This window comes from Pleurodeles waltl, chromosome 3_1, assembly GCF_031143425.1.
Source record: "Pleurodeles waltl isolate 20211129_DDA chromosome 3_1, aPleWal1.hap1.20221129, whole genome shotgun sequence".
Classification (NCBI taxonomy): Eukaryota; Metazoa; Chordata; class Amphibia; order Caudata; family Salamandridae; genus Pleurodeles; species Pleurodeles waltl.
Window position 1 is genome coordinate 1,991,601,422 of NC_090440.1, and position 22,614 is coordinate 1,991,624,035.

Below are 22,614 nucleotides of genomic sequence, written 5' to 3' on the forward strand. Positions count from 1 at the left end.
AAGAGTTTGGCCAGGCACTCTTCTATGGTCTTCCCATTCATACAGTAACACTGGTCAGGAAACCTAGAATCATGTCTCAAGTCAACGCATCATGTCTCAAGCCATGGCTCCACTGATACAACTCATGTGGGTCAGTGATGGATATGTGCTTGTCGCAATGGCGCAGGGCTAAAGCCCAGAGTTTTTAGGTGGAAGACATCTCTAATAAAGTGCACTTTAAGAACTTTTGTATCAAATAAAAAAGTTTTTTTTTAAAAAAGACGAGGAGACTTTTGGAAGTGACAAGAAACAAAAAAGTTCTGAAGCCACTCTGAAGGAAAGAAAAATAGGAACAGATGTCAGACAGCCAAGGTTGGCTCTATATGGCTCCAGTGACATCACCACGAAGACGCCTCCAGTATCGAGATGGAGCAAGTGCTCCCTACATCAGGAGACCTATGTCAGAAGTTTGCAGGTTCAATCTGGCAGGTGGGATATTCAGCAGGTGAGGAATCTACATGTAGAAGTATCCATCAGAATAATAGCATTGGAGTACTTTGAGCACAAAGTTGAATGGTCAAGTGAACAGTAGAGATATCAGGACATGGTCCATTATATGGATCAGCAGAGGTGAAGGCTGAAGCTTCCCCTTGTCCCCAGCGACATAAGCTTTGACGCTTGGTCTCAGATTACCTTTGCACCAAAGGCACATCTCATGCAGATCCCTCTGCATCCTGCAGCATTTCTTGAAACCTCTTTTGGGAGGGGACAATACTCCTTAGCATAATGGTGAATTTGTTTAGAAGTCGCTGGAAAAAAACACAAAGTGGGAGTGTAGCTCCAGATCTGCGTCGGAAGGCACCGAAAGAAAGTAAATAACATTAGCGTGCCGGGGTAGTGCTTAAATTAGTCTTTGCTCTGTCACTTCAGGGGTGGTTTGGAACAAGCTCAAAGCTACACAACACATACCAGCACTCTGAAGCACTGCTGTGAAGCATTGCTGGGAGCATTCTAAGGTAAGGATTCTGCAGTTAGAAGTATCCATTGGAATGACAGTCACTTCCTGGAGCAGCAACTTCATCCTGTACGCAAACTTCTTCAAAGTAGTGGCAAGTGAAGCAGGCAGTCAAGTATGTATCATTACTTCCAAGCTTTGTATGAGTGCAGCTTTTTGATACTATCAATATGAACAAAAATTATATCTCACTGGTCTTCACTATGCAGAAACACAGCATGGAAGTTATGTGGGACGTGATCTAGCATTCAGATAAAAGGAATGCAGACAAGGGTAGTTTTGGGTTTTGCCTTTATTCCCCTCAACAACTATTTTTAAAACATTGTATTTTTTAACAAGTTGAGATATAAAAGGAGGGCTAGTTTAAGGAGCACATATTGCCCAACTGGAACATTAAGGTAAACCTTTCTGAAAGTACTCATTTAGAAGCAGCCAAAACAATGCCAACTCAACAACACCAGCCCTTATTCAGGAAGCCAGTTTCTTCTGATCTTTTACTATCGAAACAAAATCCATCACATCTGGCTATGTGCCCAGTGCAAAGATGGGTCATCCTGGTATTCATAAGGGTTCCGGCAACCCTCCAATCCTTCCCCGAATTCGTACCCATAAGGACATGGGTCCAAATCTGACCTGGGGTGAGTAGGCCCCATCGAAGACAGAGGCGGCCAACACTGTTCTGACTCAAGTTATCAGGGATAAGGATCGGGTCGATGGTGGGCACCACCAACGTTCGAAGCGTTGACAATCGAACCAGCGCCGGGGAAGGTCTCAGTGGTACGACCGGTGTCGGTGCGGATCCGCAGGGTACCTCGGTGGCCAGAGCAAAAGCCACTGGCGCAGAACCCGAAGGCCCCTCGTCCAAACTCTTTGGACCCATAGGCGCCGTATCGCGGTCGTCTGCCCAAAAATGAGGCGCATGGCCTCATAAAACTCCTTTCATTGGGTAGGGGTCGCTCCAGCTCCCGGAAATTCGGGGAAGCGCGGAGCGGACCCAGAAGCAGACTCCAAAGACAGAGTCCTCAAGCGCTGACGCTCCTCCTGTTTCGCATCAGCCTAACGATGGGGCGAAGTCAAAGGGTGACAGGACCGCGTCAATGACTTTTTCTTCTTACCTGTGCCTGAAGACTTGGAGGAAGAAGAATGGTGGTGACTCTGCGAACGGTCTCGAGACCTTCCTCTCGAACGAGACCAGGACCTACGCAGAGTCGAGCACTGGGCCACCATGAGCTTGAGGGACCGCTCCCTCAAGGTCTTCGGGTGCATGACTGGGCACTCAGAGAATGACTTTGGGTCGTGGTCGCGTTCCAAGCACCACAAACAGACCCATTACGGAACCGTCACCGATATCATGCTGTGACAGTCCTCGCACGGCTTGAAACCGGTCATCAGGGACATCTCGACGCACCAAAAACTCACCAAAAAACTCGACAAAACGGTCGAACTTGGTCAAGAAGAGACCGGGTAGCTCTCCCCGGATCAGGGTGTGGCATGGAAAGAAAAGAACTGACGTCACTGTGCTGAGGCCACGTCTATGTTCTACTCCCGATGTCATTAAGGCGACTACAACGCCAATGACACCCACGAAGTCGACCGACACCACCTACCGACACGCAAGGGTATTGCTTAAAGAAAAAATCTCCAGATCCAGTCTGACGCCTGGGGGCAAACTCTAAGGTAAGGAATCTGCAACAAGAAGTCCCTATAGTGTCACCAAGTGGAAGTGTTCTGACAGGATGCGATGGTTGAGTGGTTGTAAATCCAGAAGTGGTCTAGGTGTCCCATCTTTCTTGGGTATCAGACAGTAAAGGGAGCACACTCCTTGCCCTTGATGTCTGTATGGCCATATGCTCAATGGCACCCTTTTGCAGCGCAGCTTTTACTTCTTTAAGAAAGTGTAGCTGCTGAGGGTTTAGCTTGCCCATTTGCTCGAAGAAACTGAGGCCCAGCTCAAGCCACTTTCACAAAAGATAGTGCCTTAAAGCTGGGCCCACCATCCAGAGAGTGACTGTGATGAGATACATCGCCTCCCCTCCCCCATGTGGGGCCATAATAGCTATAGGTTACCCATTTTGCAGACTCAGACGTCCGCACCTGACCCGGATCTTCACCGGTGATATTGCTGCAGCCGGGGGAGGCTCCATCAAAACTGTAGCAAGCTCATCCTCCCACAAGCAGGATAGGGACTGTGTGCTGTTCTGGGCTGGCTGTCTTCAGACAGCCGAAAGCCTTCAGGATTTACCATGGTGAAAAAAACACTGTATGAACTGTAAGACTGATAGCACTGACAATTCAAGAGATGATTTGCACCTGAGCCAAAATTCACACTATTCCTGACCCGAAGGATCCCAGGGTTGAGAAATAGGATGGCCGATTGAGGTGTAACTGGCCCCACACCAAATTCACTAAATTGTACTCAATCATTCTTGCAACTCTACTGCTTAGTTTCAATGTGTAATAAATTACTTAAAAAAAAACAAAAACCTTAAAGCACTGGGTTGGACAATACGTTATTGTGCGGCTGTGTGATTGTTGAGTTCTGAGCTTGAGTACCCTTCCACTATCGCCCACAAAAGCATGTGACTGCTTGCCATTGCTACAACTCAGGGTCAAGAGCTGAAGGATCTACACTTGGTCCACTTTGCAGAGCCATAGTAGAACAAATTACAATACAGCTGAAGACAAAAAAATCCCCAGGCTCCAAGTTTAAAGCCCAGTAACGCCTAATTGTTCCGTAGCACCCCTAATGGGGTCTAATAGCATTTTTCAGTGCAGTTTCATTGGGGCACAGCAGTCAAATCAAAGTGAAGTTAGGTTGCTGTGCATAGGGAGACTGAAGAAAACTATTTAAAATTAATCTACTTCAGTTTAAATTGCAGCATTTCCTGCACAGTGTTTCACAACATTTTTTTTACTTGGAACATGATGAACGTGGCCACCTGTGCAAGGTCACCCCTAAACGTTTTGCCTTCACCCCTCCTTCTCTGCTGAATTCGTTTTTGTTGGTTTTAGGACTGCTAAATTGCTTGTGCTCTCGCTTTTAAACATGAAAATATTATCTTACACCCAATTGGCACATTTAATTTACTTTTAAGTCCCTAAAAAGTGGTACTGCAAAGTAAATGCTACAAGTGGGCCTACAGCACTGATGGTGCTACCCACTTAAGTAGCCCTTTAAAATATCTCATGCCTGCCATGGCAGCCTGTGTGCAGTTTTAAACTGTAATTTCGACCTTGTAAAATAAACTTTTTGCAAGTCCTAAACCTTACTTTTTAATACATATGTCACCCATAGTGTAGTCCCTGAACAGCCCTGTGGGCAGAGTGCAGTAAGTTGGTCCTAACCATTTCATGCCTGCAGCCTGTGATCTGGGTCACATGCCTGAAAGTATGTTGGCAGTTAGCCTTTGTGTATTCCTCCCAGAGAGTGTTACAAAGAGGGACTGAGTGTTGGCAGGATGGGTCATCCTGACCTCATAGGAGGGGCGGAGCTATCACCTACCATGCTTGCCCTTCGAAGGGGCTGCTTCTTCACACTCTCAAAGGACTACACACTAGTCTGTAACCCCAGACCTCTCGAAGCCAGGGCAGGGGAAAGAAAGCAATTCCAGAACCAGATGTGTGGGGAACTCTAAACGTTTGTCCCATTTCAATGCTGGAAGCACGTATAAATGTTAGCCCCTCAATATCAACTCTTCAGATCACTTTGGCCCTGTGGGAGATTCAGAAGGACTGTTCTGCAGCCCTGCTGCAGGAAGGACTGCCCTGCTTTCCTGCAGCAAGAAGGACTGCCCTGCTGCCTGAGGAAAAAAGACTGGACCACCGCCTTGAACCCAGAACCAGAGTGAGCCCAAGGGATAGTTGACTGGTATCCTGCTCTAAGCTACATGGACATAACAAGCTCCATAGATCTGTCCAAGTGCTGAGACTCAACCGGACCTGCCTGTTTCCTCCTGCTGGCCTATGCTGGAGGGAGTCCTGATCGTTAAAAGGTGACAACCCCTCCCCAGGTCCCAGACCCTTGGCTGCTATCAGTTTACTTTTTCTGGCCTGTGTCTTCCCTCAGAACTGACGAAGCATGATGCAACTCAACACAGGGCACCGCACAACTCTTGACTGGCGGCCTCACTGAAACTGATGCAACGTGGTTCATCTCGACCCAGGACCTCGCAAGTCCTGATCTGCGACCTCATTGGAACTGACACAATGCGGCACATCTCAACGAAGTACCTTACAGCTTTTTATTGGTGGCCTCATTAAAAAGGGTGCGGCGTAATGCATTAACTCACATTGCTGCACCTACCAGCTCCTTATAGGCTGTCTTAACGGAAACCAGCGGAATGACAACTCCACACAGCACCTTGCAGCTCATGATCAGCAGACCCCTAAGAACTGACCACTTGACGCAGGGCAATGTAAGGTCTCACATCTCATGTCAACCAGGTACATTGCCCAGCTGATCTCAGTCCTGTACCTAGCCCACGCTCCATCATAGTCAACTTGAAATGGTGACCTTGTCCCGGTCCTTTCACAACCAGATAACCAAAATAGGCACTTTGAGCTGTTTGGCACTGTTTTTACCTAAGGTTTAAAACTTCCAGGGCTACTGGTTAGATATTTTCTGGTATTATTTTATTATGTTTATTGTTTTAGTTTGGTGTGGGATTTTCCTTGTGTTCTGTTTTCACTTTATTAATGCTTGAGTGCTGCATCAGTACTTTTCACATTGCCTCAAAGTAAAACCTGATGGCTTTTGTGCTTAGCTACCAGAGGGTTAAGCACAGGTTAATTAAGTGACTTCTGTGGTTCACCCTCACAAGGATTGTGGCTGTTGCTAGAGAAAGGCTTAGACCGACCCCCACCCCCTCCACATCAACAAACCAATTTCTCACAGACTATATTTTGTCTCATTCCTTGGCAGTGAATTCCATCTTGCAGAGCCTTTGCCATTTGTCTTTAATGCATGATATAGGAGTAAGCATATCTGTTCAGAGAGCCCTGCGTAATGTTCAGAATCCCACTTCAGCACTGCAGTTCCTGACCAAAGAGGCCATATAATTCTATACAAAAAAAAATCATGAAGACCTCACCTAACGGAACGGACTGGGGACAAACAAAGGGTGGTATATAGTCACCGGGGAGAATGCACGTCCCCTTCTAAATATGTGTGATTCGCCAGTGGAGCAAAAATGTTTTCCTTGTTTATACAAAATAGCAATTAAAAATGCATGAAAAAAGATTTTTGGAAGGCTTGTGATTTTAATGAATTGATGCCACTGGCCAGCACCCCACTCAGAAAAGTGTTTCATCTCCGGACTGTAGTGTAGTTCACCATCTGCCACTTCTATGAGCAGATCAATATCCTGGCCACAGTCCGTTAAAGACACAAAATGGTGCAATCAAGGCTGTGACATTTACAAACAATTGCTGTCTGACAACAATTTGAAAGCATGTCCACTATTACATTTTTTAAAATCTGTCCTCGTCTCATGACTGTTAAAGCTAACTGGGTTTCGCATATTTGCCCTTCTAAAAATTTTATCCTGGCTGTAAGATGTTTGGGAAGTACTGTTTTTTTAGGTTTGTGTAGTATACTGGCATAATCAGAACCATAGAACAATCACATACTTAAGTCTCATCACAGTGTATGAGACAGCAGGGTTAGGTAATGCTCCAAGCCTTGACTGTAGCTGCCCAAACATATAACCCAGTGAGTGGCTGTAAGGAAATGCCTCCTTGGCATGGTTACCCCCTGACTTTTTGCCTTTGCTGATGCCAAGTTATGATTTGAAAGTGTGCTGAGGCCTGCTAACCAGGCCCCAGCACCAGTGTTCTTTCCCTAACCTGTACTTTTGTTTCCACAATTGGCACACCCTGGCATCCAGGTAAATCCCTTGTAACTGGTACCCCTGGTACCAAGGGCCCTGATTCCAGGGACGGTCTCTAAGGGCTGCAGCATGTCTTATGCCACCCTGGGGACCCCTCACTCAGCACAGACACACTGCTTGCCAGCTTGTGTGTGCTGGTGGGGATAAAATGACTAAGTCGACATGGCACTCCCCTCAGGGTGCCATGCCAAGCTCACACTGCCTATAGGTATAGATAAGTCGCCCCTCTAGCAGGCCTAACAGCCCTAAGGCAGGGTTCACTATACCATAGGTGAGGGCATACGTGCATGAGCACTATGCCCCTACAGTGTCTAAGCAAAACCTTAGACATTGTAAGTGCAGGGTAGCCATAAGAGTATATGGTCTGGGAGTCTGTCATGCATGAACTCCACAGCACCATAATGGCTACACTGAAAACTGGGAAGTTTGGTATCAAACTTCTCAGCACAATAAATGCACACTGATGCCAGTGTACATTTTATTGTAAAATACACCCCAGAGGGCATCTTAGAGATGCCACCTGAAACCATACCGACTTCCAGTGTGGGCTGACTAGTTTTAGCAGCCTGCCACACGCCAGACATGTTGCTGGCCACATGGGGAGAGTGACTTTGTCACTCTGTGGCTAGTAACAAAGCCTGTACTGGGTGGAGGTGCTTCTCACCTCCCCCTGCAAGAACTGTAACACCTGGCGGTGAGCCTCAAAGGCTCACCCCCTTTGTTACAGCACCCCAGGGCACTCCAGCTAGTGGAGTTGCCCGCCCCCTCTGGCTACGGCCCCACTTTTGGCGGCAAGGCCGGAGGAGAGAACGAGAAAAACAAGGAGGAGTCACTGGCCAGTCAGGACAGCCCCTAAGGTGTCCTGAGCTGAGGTGACTCTGACTTTTAGAAATCCTCCATCTTGCAGATGGAGGATTCCCCCAATAGGATTAGGGATGTGCCCCCCTCCCCTCAGGGAGGAGGCACAAAGAGGGTGTAGCCACCCTCAGGGCTAGTAGCCATTGGCTACTAACCCCCCAGATCTAAACACACCCCTAAATCGAGTATTTAGGGGCCCCCAGAACCCAGCAAGATAGATTCCTGCAACCTAAGATGAAGAAGGACTGCTGAGCTGAAAAACCTGCAGAGAAGACGGAGACACCAACTGCTTTGGCCCCAGATCTACCGGCCTGTCTCCCCAATTCAAAAGAACTGCTCCAGCGACGCGTTCCACAGGGTCCAGCAACCTCTGAAGCCTCAGAGGACTACCCTGCATCTAAAAGGACCAAGAACTCCTGAGGACAGCGGCTCTGCTCCAAGAAAGAATCATCTTTGCAACAAAGAAGCAACTTTGAAAAGACACGTTTCCCGCCGGAAGAGTGAGACTTTGCACTCTGCACCCGATGCCCCCGGCTCGACTTGTGGAGAACAAACACTACAGGGAGGACTCCCCGGCGACTGCGAGCCCGTGAGTAGCCAGAGTTGACCCACCTGAGCCCCCACAGCGACGCCTGCAGAGGGAATCCCGAGGCTCCCCCTGATCGCGACTGCCTGCTTCAAAGACCGACACCTGGTAAGGACACTGCACCCGCAGCCCCCAGGGCCTGAAGGATCCGACCTCCAGTGCAGGAGCGACCCCCAGGTGGCCCTCTCCCTTGCCAAGGTGGTGGCTACCCCGAGGAGCCCCCCCCCCCTTGCCTGCATCGCTGAAGAGACCCCTAGGTCTCCCATTGGATTACATTGCGAACCAGACGCCTGTTTGCACTCTGCACCCGGCCGCACCCGTGCCGCTGAAGGTGTACTTTTTGTGCTGACTTGTGTCCCCCCCGGTGCCCTACAAAACCCCCCTGGTCTGCCCTCCGAAGATGCGGGTACTTACCTGCTGGCAGACTGGAACCGGGGCACCCCCTTCTCCACTGAAGCCTAGGCGTTTTGGGCACCACTTTGACCTCTGCACCTGACCGGCCCTGAGCTGCTGGTGTGGTAACTTTGGGGTTGCTCTGAACCCCCAACGGTGGGCTACCTTGGACCCAACTTTGAACCCTGTAGGTGGTTTACTTACCTGCAAAACTAACAAACACTTACCTCCCCCAGGAACTGTTGAAAATTGCACTGTGTCCAGTTTTAAAATAGCTTATTGCCATTTGTGTGAAAACTGTATATGCTATTTTGCTAATTCGAAGTTCCTAAAGTTCCTAAGTGAAATACCTTTCATTTAAAGTATTGTTTGTAAAGCTTGAACCTGTGGTTCTTAAAATAAACTAAAAACTAAGAAAATATATTTTTCTATATAAAAACCTATTGGCCTGGAATTGTCTTCGAGTGTGTGTTCCCCATTTATTGCCTGTGTGTGTACAATAAATGCTTAACACTACCCTCTGATAAGCCTACTGCTTGACCACACTACCACAAAATAGAGCATTAGAATTATCTCTTTTTGCCACTATCTTACCTCTAAGGGTAACCCTTGGACTCTGTGCATGCTATTTCTTACTTTGAAATAGTACATACAGAGCCAACTTCCTACAGTGGCCTTTACCACATTTGTGTAAAAACAATGTTCACAATCACAAAATAAAAAGGAAATCCTATTGTGCAGTCTAATAGCTCTCATGCAAAGACCTACAACTATAATATTTTAGTACATAACCTCTCATCCTATTTGACTGAGGGCCTGATTTAGAGTTTGACAGACGGGTTACTCTGTCACACATGACAGATATGCCATAATACATACGGCGGAAGGGATATCCATCACGTTTGTGACAGAGTAACCCCATCTGCCAAACTCTAAATCAGGCCCTAAATCATGACAAAATAACCTACACTTATCATGTAAGGAAACTGAATTGTTTGTAAATATTGGTCATGTTACCCAAACATCAGAAAACATAGTTCAGGACAAGAAAGTATTTTTTCTCAATAAGATAAAATACCTGCAGCTTGGAGAAAGGATGCTGTAGGGTGTGACTGTAGACCCCAAATGTCTTCCATACTGTTCTTGTCTTTTAGATCCAACAAGTGTATTAAAATCAGTGGATCTAGGTCCAGTAAACTGCTACTGGCTGCAGGACAGTTACTCGACCCACGCTTTGAAGCTCTACTACCTGCACCAGCAAACCCATGGCTGCTTCCTGTGAAAAAGATAACACATTTTAATTTTTCATTCAAGTAACAAAAAGCAAAGGTTCACTGGAGTTTGGAAAGAATTGCAAGTAAAATAAGGGCCTTGTGATATATATTATTTTACTTTTTTTGTTTTGTTTGTTTTATACAGAAACAAACAGCTAGGGAATATGCACAGCACATCAGTGCCATTATCAAACAAGTCTGTAACAGCCCAGGTTACATCATATGCAAAGGACTGTATTATCCATATCTTACTGCCCCATGGGTCAATGAGGGGGGGAGCATAAAAGGGCACAAGAAGGATTCCCCACGTACCATTCAGGTTATTTTGCTTTACAAGTGGAAACTGGCATGCACAGTTCAATTCTGCAATGGTTGTGAATTCCTCATCCGAGATCATAAAATTCCCTCCAGCTGCCCCATATTTTCTAGAATTTCCAGGGACACCCTTTAGCAGTGTACGCCACTCTTATAGCTCCCATGCAAATGTCCATTCCAGATATGTGGACAGTAGGATCAACCCCAATTTCAGCCACATGTTCTGTTGCTATAAAGACACCCTACAGAACCTTTTAAGATGGAACTGTGCTCTGTTGGCTACTTCCCAGGGATGCATCAGCGCCGCCTCCCAGTCCATGCCCTCTATTTCTCCCATTTCTCATTCCCACCTGCCCTGGAGAGCTTTGAGACCATCAAGGGTATTGCTGATGAGCACCCTAAATGCAAAGGATATTGCCCATTTCTCATTAATTACTTTAATCTGTGATGCCCAGTAGTACGCAATGTGGAAGGGCAATTCTTCCATTATACACTGACTGACAAAGGGTCAGTAACGCTAAGGGCTTTGTGATTTTCAGCCTAGGGGGAGCACAAAGTCAGAGGCTCAAGATCTGCAATCACCTGACATGGACCATGGATCCTGTATGTACAGTTGCTATGTGGCCCCAGGCAATGTTCAACTACTTCAAATCGCTCTGACATTACAGACCAAAGTACTTTCAATTCCGAGACTTAAAGACTCCATTAAGTAAACAAAATTTAACTAAAAAGAATGAACTGGCTAAATGAGTCATACATGATTGGTTATGCTAGTATATCTATTCAATATACACTGTTACAGGAGGGAAAATTAAAAAGATGAAAAAAGGAACAAAACTGAATTGAAGGAGTAAACACATAAAACTGCAATCTAATAACCTGGTTTTAAAAGGTACTTTCTGAAGATAATCAGAAAAGAATCCTTGAAAGGAATTTATGGATCAATTTTCTTCACATGATTTTCACAAATTTAAAAGTTAATCATATCCAAAGCTGCAGAGCCTACAACCCAGAGGCCAGCTCTTGATATTGAATATCAACAAACTACTTATCCCTATCTAATCGCACACTCTACGCCAGTGGTTCTTAAGCTTCTGACTTCTGTGGATCCCCATTTAATCATTATTGGAAACCGGGGACCCCCACTGGGTTATTAGTGGGAGATCACATTCTAACAATTTCTGATGACCTGAACCGCAAACCAATACAGCAAAATATACTGAAGCAAGCATTCATGAAACAGATTTATAAATGCTGAAATATTTTATTTACATTTTTATTTTTCAAAAAAATCATCTGTACTATATTCTGTTTCATGGACTTGCACTGCTCACAAGAATCAAGCTGAGGATACTTACATTTTAATGTTTAGCCTCCAATTTCAAACTCCTTCACATTAACAGAATGTTTTAACATTTTAAATTTTCATTCTTTCTTTAAATACACTTTATTAATCTGTTAATATTAGCTATTATTTTAAGCAATAATGGACCACCAAGGGAGGCTATGCGGAACCCAAAGCGGACCCTAGACCCCTCTACTTCTACATCTTTAGAACACTTGTAACACAAATCAAAGAGGCTGTATAGTCCATTGATTGTCGAGCTCCAAGATTATCTATTTAGACTCCAGTGCCACACAGCTTATCATATTCAGTGCCACCGATTTTTGTTGCGCAGCGCATAATTTGAGGACCATCAGCCTGCCTGCGGGGGAATGAAGTGCGCAAGTCTGCTTGTTGAGGAAAGAAGAGTAAAGTGTACACTGAGAAATGTGGAATGTCCAGCCCTGTAATTTCTTTTGCATCATTCAGTACTTCCTGCCAGTGCTGTGTCCGTCTGGGGCATACAAATGAATGAGCATGCCTGTGGTCCCACCATTTCTCAAGCACAAATCTGGTCTTTTGGGACCATCTTTCTATTCTGGTGAGGGTATAACATTAATACAATGCTAGTCTTGTCACTGTTTCCCTGCTGGCCGCTGAGTATGCTGTCGTGCAGGCTCTGTGAAATATGCCTCCCCATTCTTGATCCATTACAATGCATCCTAGTTCCTCTTCCCATCATTGTTGGGTCGTAGTTTTAATGTGGGGCGGCGGTGTACCTGTAAAAGGAAATGTAGTTCTGAATGTATGTATATGTTTATCATATGTTTTGGCTAATAGGCATCTCTCCTATGGGAATTGATGCCTGTAAGGAAATGCCTCTTTGGCATGGTTATCCCCTATCTTTTTGCCTTTGCTGATGCTAAGTTTTGATTGAAAGTGTGCTGGGACCCTGCTAACCAGGCCCCAGCACCAGTGTTCTTCCCCTAAACTGTACCTTTGTCTCCACAATTGGCACAACCCTGGCACTCAGGTAAGTCCCTTGTAACTGGTACCCCTGGTACCAAGGGCCCTGAATCCAGGGAAGGTCTCTAAGGGCTGCAGCATGTCTTATGCCACCCTGGAGACCCCTCACTCAGCACATGCACATTGCTTCACAGCTTGTGTGCTGGTGGGGAGAAAAAGACTAAGTCGACATGGCACTCCCCTCAGAGTGCCATGCCAACCTCCCACTGCCTGTGACATAAGTAAGTCACCCCTCTAGCAGGCCTTACAGCCCTAACGCACGGTGCACTATACCACAGATGAGGGCATATGTGCATGAGCACAATGCCCCTACAGTGTCTAAGCAAAACCTTAGACATTGTAAGTGCAGGGTAGCCATAAGAGTATATGGTCTGGAAGTTTGTCAGACACGAACTCCACATTTCCATAATGGCTACACTGAAATCTGGGAAGTTTGGTATCAAACTTCTCAGCACAATAAATGCACACTGATGCCAGTGTACAATTTATTGCAACATACAACCAGAGGGCATCTTAGAGATGCCCCCTGGATACCAATCCGACTTCTAGTGTAGGCTGACCAGTTTCTGCCAGCCTGCCACACACCAGACATGTTGCTGGCCACATGGGGAGAGTGTCTTTGTCACTCTGTGGCCAGGAACCAAGCCTGTACTGGGTGGAGGTGCTTCTCACCTCCCCCTGCAGGAACTAACACCTGGCGGTGAGCCTCAAAGGCTCACCCCTTTTGTTACAGCGCCCCAGGGCATCCCAGCTAGTGGAGATGCCCGCCCCTCTGGCCACTGCCCCCACTTTTGGCAGCAGGGCTGGAGGAGATAATGAGAAAAACAAGGAGGAGTCACCCACCAGTCAGGACAGCCCCTTAGGTGTCCTGAGCTGAGGTGACCCCTGCCTTTAGAAATCCTCCATCTTCAGTTTGGAGGATTTCCCCAATAGGATTAGGGATGTCCCCCCCCTCCCCACAGGGAGGAGGCACAAAGAGGGCATAGCCACCTTCAAGGACATTAGCCATTGGCTACTGCCCTCCCAGACCTAAACACACCCCGATAATTCAGTATTTAGGGGCACCCCAGATCCCAGAAAATCAGATTCCTGCAACCTGAAGAAAGAAGAAGGACTGCTGACCTACAAGCCTGCAGAGAAGGAGGAAGACAACAACTGCTATGGCCCCAGCCCTACCGGCCTGTCTCCAACTTTGAAAACCTGCAACCAGTGACGCACCCGACAGGGACTAGCGACATTTGAAGCCTCAGAGGCTTGCCCTGGACTAAAGGACCAAGGAACTCCAGTGAACAGCGGCCCTGTTCAAAACCAGCTACTTCTTTGCAACAAAGAAGCAATTTTCCAAGACTGCACGTTTCCTGCCGGAAGCGTGAGACTTATCACTCCACCTGACGCCGCCTGCTCGAGATTCAGAGAACCAACACCTCAGGGAAGACTCCCCAGCAACTGCAAGCCCGTGAGTAACCAGAGACGACCCCCCTGGGCCCCCACAGCGACACCTGCAGAGAGAATCCAGAGGCTCCCCCTGACCGCGACTGCCTGTAACAAGGGACCCGACGCCTGGAACCAACACTGCACCCGCAGCCCCCTGGACCTGAAGGAACCGAACTTCAGTGCAGGAGTGAACCCCCAGACGACCCTCTGCCCAGCCCAGGTGGTGGCTGTTCCGAGAAGCCCCCCCGTGCCTGCCTGCACCGCTAGAGTGACCCCCCAGGTTCCTCCATTGTTTCCTACCTGAAACCTGACGCCTGCTTTGCACACTGCACCCGGCCACCCCTGTGCCACTGAGGGTGTGCTTTGTGTGCCTACTTGTGTCCCCCCCAGTGCTCTACAAAACCCCCCTGGTCTGTCCCCCGAGAACGCAGGTACTTATCTGCTGGCAGACTGGAACCGGAGCACCCCTGTTCTCCATAGGCGCCTATGTGTTTTGGGCACCTCTTTGACCTCTGCATCTGACCGGCCCTGAGCTGCTGGTGTGGTAACTTTGGGGTTGCCTTGAACCCCCCAACGGTGGGATGCCTATGCCCCAGAACTGAGACTTGTAAGTGTTTTACTTACCTCATAATTTAACCTTTACTTACCTCCCCCAGGAACTGTTGATTTTTGCAGTGTCCACTTTGAAAATAGCTTATTGTCATTTTTACAAAGACTGTATATGATATTGCTTTTATTCAAAGTTCCTAAAGTATCTAAGAGAAGTACCTTGCATTTAAAGTGTTTAATGTAAATCTTGAACCTGTGGTTCTTAAAATAAACTAAGAAAATATATTTTTTCAATATAAAAACCTATTGGCCTGGAGTAAGTCTTTAATTGTGTGTTCCTCATTTATTGCCTGTGTGTGTACAACAAATGCTTAACACTACCCTCCGATAAGCCTACTGCTCGACCACACTACCACAAAATAGAGCATTAGAATTATCTACTTTTGCCACTATCTTACCTCTAAGGGGAACCCTTGGACTGTGTGCACACTATTTCTTACTTTGAAATAGTATATACAGAGCAAACTTCCTACAATGCCCACTTACCACTTCGTTTAACTCTTTGTTGGATAGACAGTGTCTAATTTGATTGAAGTGTAGAAGCTCTGTCTCCAGGAGGCCTCAATTTGTTTTGAGTATGCCAGATGTGTTCACACTTTTTCGTACACCAGGTCCCCAATGTGTTTGCACCCCACTTAATGCTACACTTGAAATATGCTTCCAGGATCAAGTCATCGGCATACAGGCTGATCTTATGTACCTCCCACTTGAATGTGATGCTCTGATGGAGTTGTGCATCCTGCCTGTTGTGCAAGTGGATTCATATAAAAGGTGAGGTGAACAGAAGACGCAATAGAGGACACCCCTGTCATGTTTCTTGTTGGATAGGGAAAGGGTTAAAAAGGATACTATTTATTCTAATCCCATGGGTGAGGAGTATCCACACTGAACCAATCGTTGGAACCTGTCTCCGAATCCAAATTCCTGAAGGGCTGCCATGCGATATGGCCAGTGAACCTTGTCCAACACCTTTTTAGCACTGATGGTTAGTAGGAAAGCATTCATTTTGGATATACAGACTCTGTCTATTAGGTGGAAAATTTGGGTGGTGTTCTCAGAGAACCGTCATATGGAAAGGAATTTAGAACAGACCAATGTCAGAAAACATTGCTGTATTGCAACTTTTTAAAAGAGTTGTTGCTCCTTACGTATTTCCAACCTAGGTAGGTGTAGGAAGCTGGCTCTGTATATACTATCTCAAAGTGAGAGATAGTGTGCACAGAGTCCAGGGGTGCCCCAAGAGGCTTGACAGAGGCAATAATAGATAATATTAATGCTCTATTTGTGGTAGTGTGGTTGAGCAGTTAGGCTTATCAAAGGGTAGTGTTATTATTAACTAACTACCTACTGGTTGGTCTGCCTAAACCTCTCATCCAAAGCTTACAGCTACTTCAAAATGCAGCCGGAAGGATGATCCTTGGTTAAAAGAGACTCATGAATCTAACAATATTTACAAAAACGTTTGCTATGCTACTTTAAGGCCTTGCGTTTGTGCCATAAAACCATCCAATATGGCATCCTTTCTTTTCTTGGCATATGCCACCTACGAACTTAAAATCTAAACACCTATTTTTGGTTAAACTTCCCACTTTCAGATAATCAAGACAAGATGGCTGCTCACGGTCAGTGGTTAAAGCCACAGTTTGAACTCTGTACCCAGCCTTCCATTCCCGACTGAGTCTCTTGATATTCAGGAAACACCTCAAGACTTTTCTATTTATCCGTAACTTTTATTTTCTAATTGTGTAATCTTTCAGTATGTTTCTGTTATGGTGTTATTCTACCCTTCCCTTATCTGACCTTCTATAACCTTGGGGATGTTGTAAGGTTTCTGATTATTTCCTCATAAACTCTATGACTCTTCACTTGAAGTAGCTGTTTATGGTTCATAAATGGCTTCATTCATCCATTCACTTCTGATCCCTGTCGGCATTTTTGTGTTGACCAGATGTAGGAGGCTGGCCTTGCACAATACACAGATGTACTAAAAATAAAGGTACTTTATTTTTATGACAATATGCCAAAAGTATCTCAGTGAGTACCCTCAGTATGAGGATGCCAAATATACACAAGATATATGTACACAATACCAAAAATATGCAGTAATAGCAAAAGGAAGTCATGCAAGCAATGTAAAGTTACAGTAGATTGCAATAGGAGCACATAGGTATAGGGGCAACACAAACCATATACTCCAAAAGTGGAATGCGAACCACGAATGGACCCCAAACCTATGTGAGCTTGAAGAGGGTCTCTGGGACTGTAAGAAAACAGTGAGGGTTAGAAAAATAGCCCACCCCAAGACCCTGAAAAGTAGGTGTAAAGTGCACCTATAACCCCCAGAGAGCACAGAAGTCGTGATAGGGGGTTTCTGCAAGGAAGACCAACACCAGCAATGCAACAACAGTGGATTTCAAGACCTGAGTACCTGTGAAACAAGGGGACCAAGTCCAAGAGTTGCAACAATGTCGAGAGTGGGCAGATGCCCTGGAAATGCCAGCTGAGGGTGCAAAGAAGCTGCCACCGGATGGAAGAAGCTTTGGTTTCTGCAAGAACAAAGAGGACTAGGGACTTCCCCTTTGGAGGATGGATGTCCCACGTCGTGAAGAAGCTTGCAGAGGTGTTCCCACGCAGAAAGACCGCAAACAAGCCTTGCTAGCTGCAAGGGTCGCAGTTAGGGTTTTTGGATGCTGCTGTGGCCCAGGATGTTGCCACATGGATGAGGAGACAGAGGGGGCGCCCAGCAAGTCAGGGAGCCCTCACAGAAGCAGGCAGCACCCGCAGAAGTACCGGAACAGGCACTTAGAAGAGGAGTGAACCGGAGTCCACCCGAAGTCACAAAAGGGAGTCCCACGACGCCGGAGGACAACTCAGAAGGTTGTGCACTGCAGGTTAAGAGTGTCGGGGACCCAGGCTTGGCTGTGCACGAAGGAAATCCTGGAAGAGTGCACAGGAGCCGGAGCAGCTGCAAATCACGTGGTACCCAGCAATGCAGTCTAGCGTGGGGAGGCAAGGACTTACCGCCACCAAACTTGGACTGAAGAGTCACTGGACTGTGGGAGTCACTTGGACAGAGTTGCTGAGTTCCAGGGACCACGCTCGTCGTGCTGAGAGGGGACCCAGAGGACCGGTGATGCAGTCTTTTGTTGCCTGCGGTTGCAGGCGGAAGATTCCGTCGACCCACAGGAGATTTCTTCAGAGCTCCTGGTGCAAGAAGGAGGCAGGCTACCCCCAGAGCATGCACCACCAGGAAACAGGCGAGAAAGCCAGCAGGATGAAGCGATACAAGGTTGCAGTAGTCGTCTTTGCTACTTTGTTGCGGTTTTGCAGGCGTCCTGAGCAGTCAGCGGTCGATCCTTTGGCAGAAGGTGAAGAGAGAAGTGCAGAGGAACTCTGGTGAGCTCTTGCATTCGGTATCTCAAGAATTCCCCAAAGCAGAGACCCTAAATAGCCAGAAAAGGAGGTTTGGCTACCTAGGAAGGAGGATAGGCTAGCAACACATTTAAGAGCCTATCAGAAGGCGTCTCTGATGTCAACTGCTGGCCCTGGCCATTCGGAGCAGTTCAGTGTGCCAGCACACCTCTGAATCCAAGATGGTAGAGGTCTGGGGCACGCTGGAGGAGCTCTGGGCACCTGCCCTGGGAGGTGCAGGTCAGGGGAGTGGTCACTCCCCTTTCCTTTGTCCAGTTTCGCGCCAGAGCAGGGCTGGGGGATCCCTGAACCGGTGTAGACTGGCTTATGCAGAGATGGGCACCATCTGTGCCCATCAAAGCATTTCCAGAGGCTGGGGGAGGCTACTCCTCCCCAGCCCTGACACCTTTTTCCAAAGGGAGAGGGTGTAACACCCTCTCTCTGAGGAAGTCCTTTGTTCTGCCCGCCTGGGCCAGGCCTGGCTGGACCCCAGGAGGGCAGAAACCTGTCTGAGGGGTTGGCGGCAGCAGCAGCTGCAGTGAAACCCCGGGAAAGGCAGTTTGGCAGTACCCGGGTCTGTGCTAGAGACTCGGGGGATCATGGAATTGTCTCCCCAATGCCAGAATGGCATTGGGGTGACAATTCCATGATCTTAGACATGTTACATGGCCATGTTCGGAGTTACCATTGTGATGCTATACATAGGTAGTGACCAATGTATAGTGCACCCGTGAAATGGTGTCCCCCGCACTCACAAAGTCCGGGGAATTTGCCCTGAACGATGTGGGGGCACCTTGGCTAGTGCCAGGGTGCCCACACACTAAGTAACTTTGCACCCAACCTTCACCAGGTGAAGATTAGACATATAGGTGACTTATAAGTTACTTAAGTGCAGTGGTAAATGGCTGTGAAATAACGTGGACGTTATTTCACTCAGGCTGCAGTGGCAGGCCTGTGTAAGAATTGTCAGAGCTCCCTTTGGGTGGCAAAAGAAATGCAGACCAACGCTTTTCTCTAGGGGTCAACCTCCTGCTGATAAAAGCAACAGGTTGATCCTGGCCCTCAGAATTGAGTTGTGATAAGACTGCCCCTACCCCTAATTCAGATGCATCAGTTTGAACAATGAATTTCTTGGAGTAACATGGGCTTTTTAGGACAGGTGCACTTCAGCTCCTCAAAAGCTTTCTGACAGCTAGCCGTCCACAATACCTTTTTAGGCATCTTCTTGGAAGTGAGGTCATTAAGTGGGGCTGCAATGGAGCCATAGTTCTTAATGAACCTCCTGTAATACCCAGTGAGGCCTAAGAAGGCTCTCACCTGGGTCTGAATTGTAGGGGGAACCCAATCCATGATTGTCTGGATTTTCCCTTGAAGTGGTGCAATCTGTTCTCCACCTACCAGGTGTCCCAGATAAACCACTTTCCCCTGCCCTATCTGGCACTTTGAAGCCTTGATAGTGAGGCCTGCCTTCTGCAGGGCCTCCAAAACTTTCCACAGGTGGACCAGGTGATCATCCCAGGTGGAGCTAAAGACAGCTATATCGTCCAGATATGCTGCACTAAAAGCCTCCAACCCTTGCAGGACTGTATTCACCAACCTCTGAAAAGTGGCAGGCGCATTTTTCAAACCAAAGGGCATTACTGTGAATTGGTAGTGCCCTCCAATAGTCGAAAATGCAGTTTTTGCTTTAGCATCCTCTGATAACTTGATCTGCCAATACCCTGCAGTCAAATCAAAGGTGCTTAGATACTTGGCAGATGCCAGTGTATCTATGAGCTCATCTGCCCTGGGTATAGGGTGAGCATCAGTTTTAGTTACCTTGTTGAGACCTCTGTAATCTACACAAAACCTCATCTCTCTTTTCCCATCTTTTGAGTGAGGCTTTGGTACAAGCACCACAGGAGAGGCCCATGGGCTTTCAGAATGTTCAACCACTCCTAGTTCAATCATTTTCTGAACTTCTTGTTTTATGCAATCCCTGACATGGTCAGGCTGCCTATAGATCTTACTTTTGACAGTCATGCTGTCTCCAGTATCTATAGTGTGCTCACACCAAGAAGTGGTGCCTGGCACAGTAGAAAAGAGTTCAGAAAATTGACCTAGGAGATTTATGCAGTTGTCTTTCTGCTCAGCAGTAAGACAGTCTGCCAAAACTACACCTTCCACAAGAGCATCCTGTTCTGTGGAAGAGAAGAGATCAGGGAGAGGGTCACTCTCTTCTTCCTGTCCTTCATCTGTTGCCATGAGCAGGGTGAGATCAGCCCTGTCATAGTAGGGTTTTAGGCGATTGACATGGAGCACCCTAAGGGGACTCCTGGCAGTGCCCAGGTCAACCAAATAGGTGACCTCTACCTTCTTTTCAACAATGAGATGGGGTCTACTCCATTTGTCTTGGAGTGCTCTTGGGGCCACAGGCTCCAATACCCACACCTTCTGTCCTGGTTGGTACTGAATTAGAACAGCCTTCTGGTCATGCCATTGCTTTTGGAGCTCTTGGCTGGCCTGAAGGTTTTTACTGGCCTTTTTCATGTACTCAGCCATTCTGGATCTTAGGCCGAGTACATAGTCCACTAAGTCTTGCTTAGGAGCTTTTAGAGGTTGATCCCAACCCTCCTTTACAAGTGTTAGAGGACCTCTTACAGGGTGCCCAAATAGGAGTTCAAAGGGGCTGGAGCCCACTCCTTTCTGGGGTACCTCCCTGTAAGCAAAAAGGAGGCAAGGTAACAGGACATCCCATCTCCTCCTGAGTTTTTCAGGGAGTCCCATTATCATTCCTTTGAGAGTTTTATTAAACCTCTCTACTAGTCCATTTGTTTGTGGATGATAAGGTGTGGTGAATTTGCATGTTACACCACATTCCTTCCACATGGCCTTCAAGTATGCAGACATAAAGTTGCTACCCCTGTCTGATACAACCTCTTTTGGGAAACCCACCCTGGAAAAGATTCCTAGGAGGGCTTTTGCCACTGCAGGAGCTGTAGTGGTCCTTAGAGGAATAGCTTCAGGATATCTTGTGGCATGGTCCACTACCACCAAGATAAACCTATTGCCTGAAGCAGTAGGAGGGTCAAGGGGGCCAACTATGTCAACCACTATCCTTTCAAAGGGAACCCCAACCACAGGCAGTGGAATAAGGGGAGCCTTTGGGGTGCCACCAGTCTTGCCACTGGCTTGGCAGGTCACACAGGACTTACAAAAGTCTTTTGTGTCCTCTGACATCCTAGGCCAGTGAAACAGGGGGACAAGCCTTTCCCATGTTTTAATCTGACCCAAATGTCCAGCCAAGGGAATGTCGTGTGCCAGAGTTAGGAGGAACTCTCTGTACTGCAGGGGAATGACCAATCTCCTGGCTGCTCCAGGTTTTGGGTCTCTTGCCTCTGTGTACAAGAGGTTGTCCTCCCAGTAAACTCTATGTGAGTCACTGACATCCCCATTTTGCTGTTTGACAGCTTGCTGTCTGAGACCCTCTAATGTGGGACAGGAGTGCTGTGCCACACTCAGCTCCCCCTGGCAGCCCCCCCCCCTCCACCCAAAAGCTCAACAGTGTCTGCTGCCAGCTCCTCTGGTGAAGGTTCTGCACAGGGGGGAAATTCTTCTTCCTCAGAAGTTGAATCATCTGTAGAGGGAGGGATAGTGGGTAGGGATTTACCCTTACTAACCCTAGCTTTAAGGAGCACTTGGTCCATTGTTCCAGGATCCAAGTCACCCTGTCCTTTTTGCTTTTTGGCCTGAGCCCTTGTCAAAGCAAAAATGTGCCCAGGAATGCCCAGCATTGCTGCATGAGCCTCTAACTCCACTTCTGCCCAAGCTGATGTCTCTAAATAATTTCCTAGTAGACAGTCTACAGGTAAATCTGAAGCAACCACAACTTTCTTTGGACCAGTAACCCCCCCCCCCAGTTGAGATTCACAACAGCCATGGGGTGGCTAAGAGTGTTGGTATGAGCGTCTGTCACTTGGTACTGGTGACCAAGTAGGTGTTGTTCAGGGTGTACCAGTTTCTCTATTACCATGGTAACACTGGCACCTGTGTCCCTGTAGGCCTGAATCTCAACACCATTGATTAGGGGAAGTTGCTTGTACTTATCCATATTAAGGGGACAAGCAACCAAGGTGGCTAAATCAATGGCCCCTTCAGAGACTAACACAGCCTCTGTGGTCTCCCTAACAAGACCAACCCCAACTAAATTACCAAAAGTGAGCCCAGTTACTCCCTTGGATTGGCTATTAGTAGGTTTGCTCCCACCACCACTGCTATTACTAGGGGCACTAGAGGTTGCAGTAGGGGTTGTGGTAGTGGGAGGCTTGGTGCTTTTCTTTGGACAACTGGCATCAGTTGTCCAATGGCCTTATACTTTACATAAATAGCACCTTGGTTTCTTTACTTGATTAGAAGAGGATTTGGACCCACCACCCCCACCAGAGTGTTTTTGTGGGCCTGATGAAGACTCATTTTTAGATGTGTCCCCACCCTTGTCTGAAGACTTACCATCCTTCTTCTTG

General features: G+C 47.2%; 1 protein-coding gene across 4 annotated transcripts in view; it reads right to left on the reverse strand.

Moving 5' to 3' along the window:
- TRIM37 (tripartite motif containing 37) overlaps nucleotides 1-22,614 on the reverse strand; it is a 943,514-nt gene that overhangs the window by 234,375 nt on the left and 686,525 nt on the right. For all 4 annotated transcript variants that reach the window (XM_069226401.1, XM_069226400.1, XM_069226402.1 and 1 more), the window contains one exon: nucleotides 9,798-9,995. In XM_069226401.1, the coding sequence (XP_069082502.1) occupies nucleotides 9,798-9,995 (198 nt within the window). The remainder of the gene's footprint in view (nucleotides 1-9,797; nucleotides 9,996-22,614) is intronic.